Source organism: Lucilia cuprina, chromosome 5 (assembly GCF_022045245.1).
Source record: "Lucilia cuprina isolate Lc7/37 chromosome 5, ASM2204524v1, whole genome shotgun sequence".
Taxonomy (NCBI): domain Eukaryota; kingdom Metazoa; phylum Arthropoda; class Insecta; order Diptera; family Calliphoridae; genus Lucilia; species Lucilia cuprina.
The window spans coordinates 11,480,953-11,495,962 of NC_060953.1; the positions used below are offsets into that span (position 1 = coordinate 11,480,953).

General features: G+C 34.4%; 3 protein-coding genes across 3 annotated transcripts; 2 read left to right on the plus strand and 1 right to left on the minus strand.

The window, feature by feature from the left end:
• Positions 1–495: 495 nt before the first annotated feature.
• LOC111676647 lies at positions 496–4,932 on the plus strand. The gene is made up of 3 exons (XM_023437613.2): positions 496–705; positions 766–878; positions 1,247–4,932. The coding sequence occupies exons 1-3, from the start codon at positions 620–622 to the stop codon at positions 4,813–4,815; spliced, it is 3,768 nt and encodes a 1,255-aa protein (XP_023293381.2). The 5' UTR covers positions 496–619; the 3' UTR covers positions 4,816–4,932.
• A 1,716-nt stretch (positions 4,933–6,648) lies between these two features.
• Positions 6,649–8,162, minus strand: LOC111676626 (histone chaperone asf1). The gene is made up of 2 exons (XM_023437589.2): positions 8,012–8,162; positions 6,649–7,950 (listed from the first exon to the last, which is right to left on the minus strand). The coding sequence occupies exon 2, from the start codon at positions 7,790–7,792 to the stop codon at positions 7,073–7,075; it is 720 nt and encodes a 239-aa protein (XP_023293357.2). The 5' UTR covers positions 7,793–7,950; positions 8,012–8,162; the 3' UTR covers positions 6,649–7,072.
• A 340-nt stretch (positions 8,163–8,502) lies between these two features.
• On the plus strand, positions 8,503–14,599 carry LOC111676605 (trafficking protein particle complex subunit 8). Its single transcript, XM_023437564.2, has 13 exons — positions 8,503–8,781; positions 8,842–9,003; positions 9,073–9,707; positions 10,012–10,212; positions 10,272–10,375; positions 10,436–11,147; positions 11,210–11,353; positions 11,418–11,568; positions 12,523–12,669; positions 12,729–13,193; positions 13,263–13,700; positions 13,770–13,808; positions 13,873–14,599. Exons 1-13 carry the CDS (start codon positions 8,616–8,618, stop codon positions 14,514–14,516), a joined length of 4,008 nt encoding a protein of 1,335 aa, XP_023293332.2. The 5' UTR covers positions 8,503–8,615; the 3' UTR covers positions 14,517–14,599.
• The last annotated feature ends 411 nt before the right edge of the window (positions 14,600–15,010 follow it).

Genomic DNA, 15,010 nt, shown 5'->3' on the forward strand with positions numbered 1-15,010 from the left:
CTGTTCTAGTTCTGTTCTAGTTCTGTTCTAGTTCTGTTCTAGTTCTGTTCTAGTTCTTTTCTAGTTCTGTTCTAGTTCTGTTCTAGTTCTGTTCTAATTCTGTTCTAGATCTGTTCTATTTCTTTTCTAGTTCTGTTCTAGTTCTGTTCTAGTTCTGTTCTAGTTCTGTTCTAGTTCTGTTCTAGTTCTGTTCTAGTTCTTTTCTTGTTCTAGTTTTAGTTCTATTCTAGTTCTGTTCTAGTTCTGTTTTAAAAATGTTTCAAAACGTTTCAGAAATAGTAATAAATTACAATTAGTACAAGAAATTAATTCGACAATTTCCTAATTATTTTATTTTATTTCTCTTAAAACCACTTGTTAAACTAAATTGAAAGAAAACATAACGAAACTTTGTCTCAAAATTTTTAAAAACAATCCATTCAAAAATTGTCAAAATTCACAAAAAAATATATATATTTATTTTAAAAAGATTTTTAATTTTAATAAAAAGAAAAATTATTGAAATAAATTAAAAATATTAATAAAATAATAGAAAAATCCCGTATAATTAATAAACTATAATCATTTTTTAGTTAAATAAATAAAATATATTCCAAATTTAAGGTTTTTAAACCGGAAAATGAATCGTGATCCGGAATGTGGTTGTTGTCCTCCAAATAGCTGTGACGTTTGTGTGCCCCAATGTTCTTCAGAACCTTATGTAAGGTAAGGATCTGTTTGCTTTATAGAGTTTTTAGTTTGTTTACAATTTGTTATTGTTAAAAGGATCCGTGCCGAAAGGCTTCTTAAGCCCCAGTTAGTTTGCAGTACCAAGAATTGTAACATTTTTGGAACGCATGATACAAATCCAATGCCGGAATATCCATGTCATAAGAAGAGTAAGTGTTTTTTATAAATATTTTCAACAGTTCTAGTTCAGTTCTAGATCAGTTTTAGATCAGTTCTAGTTCAGTTCTTGTTCAGTTCTAGTTCAGTTCTAGTTCAGTTCTAGTTCAGTTCTAGTTCAGTTCTAGTTCAGTTCTAGTTCAGTTCTAGTTCAGTTCTAGTTCAGTTCTAGTTCAGTTCTAGTTCAGTTCTAGTTCAGTTCTAGTTCAGTTCTAGTTCAGTTCTAGTTCAGTTCTAGTTCAGTTCTAGTTCAGTTCTAGTTCAGTTCTAGTTCAGTTCTAGTTTAGTTCTAGTTCAGTTCTTGGTTAGTTCTAGTTCAATTCCAGTTCTAGTTCATATTTAAATTACTTCTTATTTTCAGACAATAAATTCAAAGATGAAAACAAAAACTCTTTGGGTTCACCCATTGGACTCGTTGCCTCTAATGTAAATTTCAAAACCGAAGGCAAGACTAGCGATATTATACAAGCGCGATACGCTACTTATCTCAAGGCCTTTGCCCGCTTACATCTAAATGCGGAAACTTCCTGGAATGCTCTGGTTATAGATGACATAATGAAAGAAGGTCTTATACTTTATTCTTATTCACAAAAAGAAGAAAGCAAAATCGAATCTCCTAGCGAGATATATCTGCCCAATGAAGTGCAAGTTTTAAGGGAATTTGAATTATCAGATTTTACTTTTCATATTGAGCTAATGGCACCCTTTAAACTAAATACCTCGGCTTTTTCGGAAACAGGAGCCAAAGGTGATGGTGTGGAGTTAACTTTAGAAGATTTATTGCCAGTTTTACGAGGTTTTTTTCGCCAACATAAATATGGTTTGTTGACAGTGGGCGCTTTCTATGTTTTGCTTTGGCGTTCGGCAGACGCCTTTTTTGTCTTTGATGCTTGTGGGCGGAGAATAACTGATTTTCAGACTGATAAAGACAAAGGTGTGGCAATGTTGATATGTTTAAGTTGTTTGGAAAATGTAACACATTTGATACAAAATCTAAGTTCTCTGGCAATGACGGAACCTTTAACATTAAGGGAAATAAAAGTGGTAAAAGTAGTAACACCCGGGGGCTCTATAATGCAGCAGGACTATGGCAAACGTACTCCACAATATCAAGTGATTAATGATGATTATGCCTACCTTAAGGCCGGCTTGCATTTGTCTCTAAACCGAAGAGATTTAGTAAGAAATCGCAGTGCTTTAGCGGTAGCTGTCAGTGCTATAGTGGTCTCGAAAATCGATCATCCCGCCACCTGGGATTTGAAAATGTTGGATAAGATAATTTGCTTTGGGGTTAATCTTTGCCAAGCTTGTTGGGCGAATTGTCGAGTCAGTGGCATCATAGATGTTACCGAATTTCCCACCTATTTCTCTATGGGTCAGTTTAAAATCACTAATGAAATTGTAAGTCATAAATATGATGGTACCTGGCGTTGTGTGCCCGGCTTTAAACACAGTGAATTGGCTCATGCCATACGGAAGGCGTTCGAGGCTGGTGATCAGAAATTGTTGGTGCAAATTAATTATCAAATGTATGCCGTTTGGAAAAAGCATGATTTCATATATCTACTCGATCCCTATCGTCATCGAATCTTAGGCAAAACAGCTGAATCTGAGGTATATGAAGAGATGGAAAAGAGTGCGACCTTAAGAATGTTTCGTTCCTTTGACGTTTTCATGAATGTTTTCAATAATATTCTTTTGGATTCCAATCGCACTAGTAAGTTTTTCATACACTCGCTAAAGGTGAAGAATATTCAGAAAAGACATAAGTTCCGGGAGGCTAAGACAACGCAACCTATGGAAGATATTAAGTTGGATGCTAATGGTGAAATTGTATCGATTAATGAAAACATTTGCTTTGAGGAAGGAGAAGATTTGTGCCAGAAAGCTTTGGGTGAAATTAGTGATTATGAAGATGAAGATCTTAGATCGGATGTGGTGGAAATGGAACTGAGAACTTCTTCCAGTGAAGCAGAAATAATGGAAGAAGAGGAGGCGGGAGGTGCGGGGGAAGCAGAAGAATTAGAGGGCTTAGAATCTTCCTCCAGTGGTGAGGAGGGTGGTGGCCACAAAAAGAAATCACAAAAAGGCAAGGGCTCTAGTAAAGGAAGTCAAGGTAAGGGTGGTAAAGGCAAAGCAGGCAAGGATAAAGGTGGTTCTGGTAAAGGCAAAAAAGGTAAAGGTGCTAAAGATAGCGAAGGAGGAGAAGGTGGTGGTAAGAAGCGTAAAAAGTCTAAGAATGAAGATAGTGACGAAAGTTCGGGAGAAGAAGGTGGTGGTAAAGGCAAAAGGAGTAAGAAAGCTAAAAGTATGGATAAAGATAAGATTAGCAAGAGTAAAGAAGGAGATCAGCAGGAAACCGATAAAGATGGTAAAGCTAAAGATGATAAATTAAAAAGAACAAAAGAGCAACAGGATGATGATAAAGAGCTTAAAGACAAGGAACTAAAAGATAAAGATCTTAGGGCTAAAGATGCTAAATATAACGAACAAAAAGGTAAGGATCTTAAAGCTAAAGATCAGAAAGATACAGATCCGAAAGATAAGGATCTTAAAGATAAGAATCTTAAAGATAAGGATCTTAAAGATAAGGATCTTAAAGATAAGGATCTTAATGATAAGGATCTTAAAGATAAAAATCTTAAAGATAAGGATCTTAAAGATAAGAACGTAAAAGATAAAGATCTTAAAGATAAGGATCAGAAAGATAAAGACCTTAAAGACAAAGATCAAAAAGGAAAAGATTCAAAAGATAAAGATCGAAGAGAAAAAGATTTAGAAGATAAAGATAAAAACAAAGCTAAAGATTCCAGACTTAAAGGGGAAGATGATAAAAATTTAAAAGGAAAACAAGAAGGTAAAGATGAAAAGCAAAGACAAGAAGGTAAAGATCTTAACAAAACTCAAAGCGAAAAGGGAGAAAGTAAAGATCAATCCAAAGACACACAAGATTCTAATAAAGATCAAGACAAAGCTAAAGATACTTTAGGTAAAGATGTTCAGTCAAATTTGACTAAAGATAAAACCGGACTAGGCAAAGGTGATGGTGATAGGACATCTTCAAGTTTCAATAAAAATAAAATTGAAACAAATCAAAACAATATAACTGCTGCAGAAGATCTAAACAAATCCGATAAAGATCCCAATAAAGCCACTAACGAAGGTGAAAGAAAATCCCAAAGAACTGAAGCGACTGATGATGATAAGAGTAAAAATATAGATGATGAATTAAGACAACGATTAGAGGCAGCTAAAGGCAGTAATAAAGAAAACGAAATGAGCAAAGATTCTAATAACACCCAAGAAAAGGACCTGAGTAAAGATAAAAGTCCAGACGAAAGCAAACTAAAAGATAAGCTAGAACAAAGTAAACAAGCAGATAAAGATAAAAGTGGTCCCAAAAAACCAAAGACTAGAGATAGCTCCCGCAAATACGATGATGGCACCGAGGCAGATGATGAAAATGAGGATTACTTTAAGAAAAAACAACGCTATTGCTCTGGACCCAATCCAAATCGTTATCCTGGCTACTTTAAATATCCTGTCGATATGGCTGTGGTGGGTTCGGAAAATGGCAGCTATGCAAGTATTTGCAAACTATTTCAAGCTGGTTTCAAAGTAGCCGATCGTGTACTCACTCTAACACCCTGGGGCAATTTTGTCATATTTCGTTGTTTGGACAAAGGAAACTTAGAGCAAAGAAATTACTACCTATTCGATGGTTGTACTTGTAATTTTGATCGTTTTCGTCATTTCGATTTAAGTGTGGGCACGGCGGGCCTAATATGCTTTAAACACACTCATAATGTTATCGAGTATATAAGACATTTACGTAAATCGCGTAGAAGTCATTGTGAGGAACAGAAAAAATTAACAGCTGATGATATTTGCCGGCAATATTGTGGTAGAGGTAGTAGTTTACGAGTGTAGAGTATAGTTAAAGAGATTTTTTTTGGTTTGTAAAGAATTTTCCAAATTATAAATGCATGTGTATTTTGTAAATTTGTACATAAAAAATCTTTACAATAAATTGTATTTTTATAAAAACCATTAATTTTCTTTCTTTAGGTGTTTCTATAACAGTTCGAGTTTAGTTCTAGTTCAGTTCTAGTTCAATTCTAGTTCAGTTCTATTTCAGTTCTAGTTCAGTTCTACATCAGTTCTAGTTCAGTTCCATTTCAGTTCTAGTTCAGTTCTAGTTTAGTTCTAGTTCAGTTATAGTTCAGTTATAGGTCAGTTCTTGTTCAGTTCTAGTTCAGTTCTAGTTCAGTTCTAGTTCAGTTCTAGTTCAGTTCTAGTTCAGTTCTAGTTCAGTTCTAGTTCAGTTCTAGTTCAGTTCTAGTTCAGTTCTAGTTCAGTTCTAGTTCAGTTCTAGTTCAGTTCTAGTTCAGTTCTAGTTCAGTTCTAGTTCAGTTCTAGTTCAGTTCTAGTTCAGTTCTAGTTCAGTTCTAGTTCAGTTCTAGTTGAGTTCTAGTTCAGTTCTTGTTCAGTTCTAGTTGAGTTCTAGTTCAGTTCTAGTTCAGTTCTAGTTCAGTTTTAGTTCAGTTCTAGTTTAGTTCTAGTTCAGTTCAAGTTCAGTTCTAGTTCAGTTCTAGTTCAGTTCTAGTTCAGTTCTAGTTAATTCTAGTTCAGTTCTAGTTTCGTTCTAGTTCAGTTGTAGTTCAGTTCTAGTTCAATTCTAGTTCAGTTCTAGTTCAGTTATAGTTCAGTTATAGTTCAGTTATAGTTCAGTTATAGTTCAGTTATAGTTCAGTTCTAGTTCAGTTCTTGTTCCGTTCTATTTCAGTTCTAGTTCAGTTCTTTCTATTCTAGATCAGTTCTAGTTCATTTCTAGTTTAGTTCTAGTTCTGTTCAAGTTTATGTTCAGTTCTAGTTCAGTTCTACTTCAGTTCTAGTTCAGTTCTAGTTCTGTTTTAGTTCAGTTCTAGTTCAGTTTTAGTACAGTTCTAGATTGGTTCTAGTTCAGTTCTAGTTCAGTTCTAGTTCCGTTCTAGTTCAGTTCTTTCTATTCTAGATCAGTTCTAGTTCAGTTCTTTTTTAGTTCTAGTTCAGTTTAAGTTCTAGTTCAGTTTCAGTTCTAGTTTAGTTCAAGTTTAGTTCAAGTTCAGTTTAAGTTCTAGTTCAGTTCTAGTTCAGTTTCAGTTCTAGTTTAGTTCAAGTTTAGTTCAAGTTCAGTTCAAGTTAAGTTCAAGTTAAGTTCAAGTTCAGTTCAAGTTCATTTCAAGTTCAAGTTCACTTCAAGTTCAGTTCAAGTTCAGTTCAAGTTCAGTTCAAGTTCAGTTAAAGTTCAGTTCAAGTTAAGTTCAAGTTCAGTTCAAGTTCAATTCAAGTTCAGTTTAGTTTTAGTTAAGGTTTACTTAAATTCTTGTTGAGTTCTAGTTTAATGCTAGTTCAGTTTTAATACAAATCAAGTTCAGTTCTATTAATTTCTAGATCAGTTCTAGTTAAATTCAAATTCAGTTCTAGTTTAATGCTAGTTCAGTTCGATTTTAATGCTTTTGTCATTTCGAGATCATTTATAGTTCATTCCTAGTTCAGTTCAAGGTCAAAAAAGTTCTATATGCAATTAATATAACCTTCATATTTTTTTTGCCAAAATGATCAGATTTTTCAAAACTTTCCACTGCAACTTTCTACCGTAAATTCTTAAAGATGACATCATCTTTTAAAATTGAACGTTATATCACTAACTCAAGGGTTTCATATAGTCTGTACATTCGATCACGTGGTTATTCACCCCATAACAAGCAAAACAAAATTACATTCCTTTTTGTAATAATTTAAACAATTTGCACAAAAATCATTTTGTATTTTTCTGATGATTGATGATACATTTTACAATAAAGTAAATTTACGTACTAAATATTAGATAAATATAAAAAAATAATAATAGAGAATTTGACATAAACATAACTTAAAAAAAGTAGTAAAGAAACGATGCATTCACTTTTGTAATTGAGACCTTAATTTGGTTTAAGCAGAAGAAAAGCAGCAGCTTGAGTTTATATAAATAAATAGGTAGTTAGAATTCTTTTTTTGTTTTTTTTAGTACAGTTATACACAAAACATTTCCAACTTAATCAATAGCCTGCAGAGAGTTTTGTTTCTTTTACTAGAATTATAAAAAACTAAAAACATGGGAGGTTTTTCAGCTAAACCTAAAGAAATTATGTGATATAAATTAAACCTAACATTCCATGGCTAAAGAATTAGAGTTTTCATTTAAAGCGGCCACACCATTTTCAATAGGCATAGCTAAACTGTTATCATCCATGGTGGCTTCCGGCGCATCTAAAGAATTATGACTGTTAGAGGATGAGGCACCGCCGACAGCTGCTGAGGTGGAGGCACCGCCATTCATATCACCAGCAGCACATTGCATGTCATCATCAATATTTTCACCATCATGACCATTGCCATTGGCCAATTCATTTGTGGAAGCATCATCCCAATTGATTTTGAAACGCGTTACTCTCGGCTTGGTGGCCAATATATTGCGGGTTAGTTTATCAAATAGAGGTTTGGGTGGGGGATTTTCACGCATCTCAGGATCGGCATAATCATTATTCACAAAATAACCCACACGCACAAACTCCTGGCCACGATAAGAGCATGTCAACAAGACTATGGTGACACCGACGGCATCCGGTTCAGGAATTTTAGTGACATCTGGAGGATCCGCTTGAAATACAAATATGTGTCTACCTTCGGGCACGGGACCCACGTATATGGTATCTAAGACCTGATCATATTCCTCCGATTCCGCCGAGCCCACATATATCATTTTCCATTCCAAATCCTCTTTCAACTCTTCTATACACTCAAAGGTTAGTTCGAATTGAAAGGGATTGAAAAAACTACTGGGATTGTCCAGCACCACAACATTTGTTATATGTACTTTAGCCATATTATTTAGTTGGCGGCAGTAATGCTGATTGTACTTACAATATTGCTAGCGTGGTCACTGGTTTTGGTTTTTGCGCTTTTTATTAGTTTTCCGCAAATTAATATAGAAAAGGCAGATGTTTTATTTTTGTGGTACAAATTTATTTTAACGCTTAATTTCTGTAAAATTATGCATATATTATTGGTTTTTTCTAAACTTTTTCATTAAATTGTTATTTACCTAAGAATTTTTTATTATTTTAAGTTGATTTTCTATAATTTTTTGCACAATTTTAAGAGTTTTTGTTTTATTGTTAATAAAAATGAAGTGTTTGCCAAAAAAAAAAAACTGTTTCTTACAATAAAAGAGAAATGACATTTCCAGAAATGTTGCCAACTTTCCCGCCAAATTCCAATAGAGAAATAAATGTCAACATGCATAGCGATGCTAACATTTAACACTGAATGACAATACAGATGTTTAAAACAAATAAACAAACAGGGATGCCACAAGAACTATTTATATAAAAATATCAAGCAAAATTTCATATTCTCAAAGAAAATAAACAATTAAGTTAACATTTTCATTATTTTAACAGTAAAAAATTTAACTTTCATTATTTTAGTTTTGAATTTATATGCAAAATTCGTGTATTAAATTCCACTAAAAACTTAAGCGATTTTTTATAATCTTCTTACATGGCATCTCTTATCCACTCTACCAGCTGTTTTGCTATAGTTGTTGTTTTTGCTGCTGTTGTACAAATTTTTTTTGTTTATTGTGTTTTGTTAGGGAGAAGAAAATAAATTTATATTAAATTTTTTCTTATTATTCGGCTAAAAAAATGATACACTTGACTGGACAAAATTATAATACTCGAGAAATTGTGCAAAATATTTTCTCCCCTTTAATAGGTGTACTCAGTAGTCCCTATGCCGATGAGGTGTGTCATCGTAACAATTTATCATTTGTGGAATTGTTGCAACCTTTTGCTAAATTGCAAAATGATGGTAAAATTATAAAAAAATCTTATATAAAAAATAATAATAATGATCGTTCCTAACAAGCAGCTCATTTTCGTGATGTTTCGGGCACTAGTGTTTCCATTAGAGGCCTGCGTTTGAATTTCTGTGATGTAGACTGGCGTCCACCACAAACGGTGTTGGCACGTAAAATGCTCAACGAATCAGTGACCAATGCCCATAATGATAAAACCAAAGTAGTACACATGGGTATACTTATATTTAACTTAAGAATGACATACATTTTTTTGACCACAATATTTTGATTTTATTGTTAAGGTGACGTCAGCTTAGAGGTGCCCACCTCGGAACCTTGGTTTGAAAATTGGCGTGAAACTTTTTTGACAGTACAATTTCCTGCTGATCATGAATTTACACGTCATTTACTTAGCTGTCTCATTGTATTATCTAGTGGTGATCCCAATATTGTAGAAACCGCCCACAAATTGTCGCAAAATGTTCATCAAATGCAAAGTGTTACACCCCAAAAGCTACCCAAATGGTTTCAATCATCAGATGTACTCAATAGCTATGTCGTACTGCACGAAGGCAGTCAGGGTGATTTGTCTAGGGCTCAACAGGGTTATGAAATGTTAAAGTCTACTTTTGGTGACACTAAATGTTTTCTAATACAAATCAATTCTTTGGATTCGAATGTAACCAGTGAGGTGCCTGATTACTGGGCACCATTTTTGAGAAGACAACCAAAGTCTTCGGATAATTTAGGTTCTGCTGGCACGGGTGGTGATCAATTGAGTGGTCATAAAACTCCGCAGGATAATCTATCGGTTACGGGTTTGCCTACCATGCAAATGTCCGTTTTAAGTGATGCTGTGGCTAATAGTGATTCAGGAGATTTTGCGGGTATAATGCATCCTCTAAGTCCCGTGCAGGAGAATGCCACTGAGGCCATAGTAAGTAATTCATTATTTTTATATAAAAGGCTAGTGTTTTTTGCTTTCTTTTGTTTACATTTATTGTAATGAAAGCAACAATTTGATTAGAAAAAGTGTTGCATATTCTTAGGCGGCAATATTTACATTCAAAGACAGAAATTGTATTGTAACAAACACAAGCAGAGCGATAGCGTTGCCTATTACCCGCAAACAACACTTTCAGATAAATTTCTAACAGAATTTTCTTTATGAAAATTAAAAATTAATTTACTTTTGCAAAAAATCGATTTTTAATAAAAAGTTTTGTGTAAAATCCCTTTAGAATTCGAAATTTTCCATAAGCAGTGAAAGTATTGCTTCACAAACTATAAATCCCAATGTTTGGACCGGAGACTATGATGCACCTCATGGACAGTGTCTAAACTCTATGGATGTGGAAAATTTAAGACATTTTGTACAAGATTATGCGGTCAGAGCTTTAATACCCTATGTAGAACATTTGGTGGGCATACTAAATGAAGCAGTAAGTTAAAATCATCATATATAAAGAAGAAATAAGATTCCAATCACTTTATCTTAAAGGTCACAAATAAAAAAGGAGTTAGTAAGTCTTTATTAAGTGCCACAAAACGTTGGTTTGTTACCAGCAAACCGGGAGCCAGTGTTAGCAATCAAAATGCTGTCATGTAAGTTTTAAGAAACATTCTAATTTGTATACACTTTATTGGACTTATATAAACTTTTAGTTACACCCATGAATCGGCTGAACTACAGACCCGTAAATTGGGTGATTTGTATTTTATGTTTGGCCATTATAATATGGCTTTCCAGGCCTATCATCAGGCTAAAAGAGATTTTAATGCCGATTCTGCTTGGCAGTATTATGCTGGAGCTTTAGAAATGGCTGCTCTATCGGCTTTTATGTTGGGTACAGCCAATCGTAAAACTTATGACTACATGGAGGATGCCATAGTGTGCTATTTAAACACCTGCAGACTCCAGCAATTTGCCACTCGCGCCACCTTATTAAGTATGGAATGCTTGAAGACAGCTCGTTATTATGGCGAGGCAGCCAAACAATTAATACGCATGACTAGTGAAGAATCTGATTTGCGTTCTGCTTTACTGCTGGAACAGGCTGCCTATTGTTTTCTAGCCTCTTCACCGGCCATGCATCGCACCTATGCCTTTCAAATTGTTTTATCTGGCAATCGTTATTCTCGTGCTGGTCAACGTAAGCATGCCTATCGTTGTTATAGTCAAGCCTATCAAGTATTTCAACATAAAGGCTGGAGTTTGGCTGAGGATAATATACAACATACCATGGCCAAACAGGCATATATGCTGAAGAAACTAGAGGAGGCCAGTCGTTCGTTGGCTCATCTTTTGAGACCGGGTAGTCTGCAGAATGGTCAACAGCAAATGAGCTTTCTTAAAGAGTTTATACAAACACAAAATGTATGTTGGAAACAACAAAATTTTTTTTCATAATTTCATTTCTATCGACTTATCTTTTACAGGAATATATAAAACGCCATCCTGAATTGGGTTTATTGGCTCATGCTTTGCCCCAAGTAGTACAAGACTCCATAAAAGTACTTACTCTATCACCTGTACCTACTGCTAATGCTAATCATGTGCCAGCCTCTAATATTGATATAAATGTAAGTTTAGCTCTCACAAGGATTTTAAGAAACTTATAACCACATTCTTCTTTTTTTCATACAGGCCGATTTAAATGAAGAATCTGTTTGGCATAAAATCGAAGAAATGATTGTTACTACTGCTTCTGCCAATAAGCCTTTGGTTTTTAAACCTTCTAGAAGTTTATTTACCAAAGAAAATCCTACAACAGATAATCCTTTAGCAGTTCAAGGAGGTATGTTTGATATACAAACTGAACTAGAACTGAACTAGAACTGAACTAGAACTGAACTAGAACTGAACTAGAACTGAACTAGAACTGAACTAGAACTGAACTAGAACTGAACTAGAACTGAACTAGAACTGAACTAGAACTGAACTAGAACTGAACTAGAACTGAACTAGAACTGAACTAGAACTGAACTAGAACTGAACTAGAACTGAACTAGAACTGAACTAGAACTGAACTAGAACTGAACTAGAACTAAACTAGAACTGAAATAGCACTGAACAAGAACTGAACTAGAACTGAACTAGAACAGAACTAGAACAGAACTAGAACTGAACTAGAACTAAACTAGAACTGAACTAGAACTGAACTAGAACTGAACTAGCACTGAACAAGAACTGAACTAGAACTGAACTAGAACTGAACTAGAACTGAACTAGAGCCGAACTAGAACTGAACTAGAACTGAACTAGAACTGAGCTAGAACTGAGCTAGAACTGAACTAGAACTGAACTAGAACTGAACTAGAACTGAACTAGAACTGAACTAGAACTAGAACTGAACTAGAACTGAACTAGAACTGAACTAGAACTAGAACTGAACTAGAACTGAACTAGAACTGAACTAGAACTGAACTAGAACTGAAGTAGAACTGAACTAGAACTGAACTAGAACTGAACTAGAACTGAACTCGAACTCGAACTGAACTAGAAAGGAACTAGAACGGAACTAGAACTGAACTAGAGCTGAACTAGAACAGAACTAGAACTGAACTAGAACTGAACTAGAACTGAACTAGAACTGAACTAGAACTGAACTAGAACTGAACTAGAACTGAACTAGAACTGAACTAGAACTGAACTAGAACTGAACTAGAACTGGACTAGAACTGAACTAGAACTGAACTAGAACTAGAACTGATCTAGAACAAGTATATTTTTTGTTTCATATTTATTGCAGAACCTATTGAAATAGCTGTAACAATTTCAAATACCATACGCTGCAGTATTATCCTTAATAATGTAGAACTTTTATGGCGTTTAAAGCTAGACAATGAGGAGGAGTTAACCAATGTTAGTCTATTTGAAAATGCTGCAGAAAATCCCAGTAAGTTTGAAGAATTTTCGAATAAAAATAAGAAATTTTACAACAAAAAAACTTTGCAGACAAAGCTGCTGTTATGGCGGCCATAAAAACTAGTGGTCTACAAACTTTGCAACTTGAGGAAAAGGGCAGTCAAACATTACACTTCAAATTGACGCCCAAATTAACGGGACGTCTTACTATAGTGGGTATTGTGGCAAATGTGGCCTCGGCAGCTGAACCTCACAACACTTTAATGGGTTCTTTGCAATTTGAGACGCAAACCTTTAGGCCACCAGGCAAACAAAGTAAACAGACATTATTTGATCAGAAACTTAATATACGTGTTATACCAGCTGTGCCCTGGTTAAATGTTAGCTTCTCCAATATACCCACTGATTTAATAGCGGGAGAGATTATGCCAGTTACTATAGCCTTAAGAAATGAGGGTATAAAACCTATAGAAGAAATCTATTTAGGTTGTGACAATCCCAGATGGCTGACTCTACAAGACAAAGAGGCAGATATTCCACTGTCCATACTAAGTTGTAAGTATGAGGAATGCTGGAAAAATATGAAAATTTATATTTATCTCTCTCTCTCTCTCTCTTTAACAGCTCTCAAAGATTTAAACAATGAAAAATTGGTTAAAGACAAAGAAATACGTCGACAACATGTTTTTCGTTTACTTAAGAACAAATCTAATGACAATGTCGCCCTCAAAGCTCAAGAAGCCACCACAATTACAGCCTGGCTACAGGCACCCTTTGATAAGGGTGATTACACTTTACGTTTATTGTTCTATTATGCTTTACCTTCTTCAGATTCAAGTCTTAAATATCGTTTAGTACGTCACAATTGGAAATTTAATATACACGAAAGTTTACACACCGAAGTTAGTTGTGTTGTTAGCAACTCGGTCATTGGTGAATTGGGTCTTAATATCGAGGTACGCAATGAAAATAAATTGCATCATCCCTTAATGTCGGAATTGTACATTAATTCGTTGGCCCTGTATTGTGATCAATTTAAACTGAATAAGGAAAAGTTCTATTGTAAGTTAAAGCTTTCAGAATTGTTAAAATTACGTTAAATATTTGTTCTCTTGTTTATTTGTTTTATAGTAATGAATCAAATGGAGATCAGTGGTGGTCTTTTGGGAGGTAGGTTTTGTATATTTTTAAACATTTCTTTAAGCGAATATATATTTTCTTTTTTACACTTTAGATCGCTGTCTTAAATCCACCAAATCTGCCAGTTTTCAATGTCGTCTTCTTAAACCTTTTAATGCAGAACCACTGCCCTCTAACTTCCCCCCACAAGATATACTCAAGGCACGCCTCTCCTATATGGATGTTATGCCTATGAAAACAACTACACCTCATCCAGAACATAACATTCCAAAAATTTCCGAAATGTATAGTTTTCTCGCCAATCATGAAACTATATATTTCAATACGAACATAACAACCGAAGAGTTTAATAATACCATTGCCTCCTATGAACCACACACTACTTTGGCCATCTGCTGGACAGCTGCTATTGTACAAAATTCCATACAACGTTTAGCTTATGGACAACATTTTGTACAATTGAAATATTTATATGAAAAGAAATCGTGTCCGATGACGGGCGAATTAAAACAATTTAAAAATCTCGATAAAGATCAGGATAAACTCTTGACTATTACGGAATTTTCACAAAAGAAATCACAAGAAATTAACGAAGTATTAGTGGATGATAAGATAAAGGCGGAACAATTACAAACATTCGATGATGATGAGGATGATTTTTGGGAACCGAATGATACATATGTGGGACAGCGGTGTTTGTTGGAGGATGAAACATTTTTAGTAACAACAAAAGCTTAAATATAGGAATCCATATTGATTAGTTTTGTTCTTGTGCATTAAATATTTGTGTGTAATTATGCAAATAAATATTTAAAATATTAGCGTTTGTTATTGATAAATCGGGACTAGAATAAATAGAACAGTCTAGAACTGAACTAGAACTGAACTATATTTGAACTAGAACTGAAGTAGAACAGAACTAGATTTGAACTAGAACTGAACTAGATTTGAACTAGAACTGAACAAGCTCTGAACTAGAACTGAACCAGAACTAAACTAGAACTGAACTAGAACTGAACTAGAATAGAACTAGAACTGAACTAGAACTAGAACTAAACTAGAACTGAACTACAACTGAACTAAAATTGAACTACAACTGAACTAGAATTGAACTAGAACTGAACTAGAACTACAACTTAACTAGAACTGAACTAGAACTGAACTAAAACTGAATTAGAACTGAATTGGAACTGAACTAGAACTGAACTAGAAGTGAACTAGAACTGAACTAC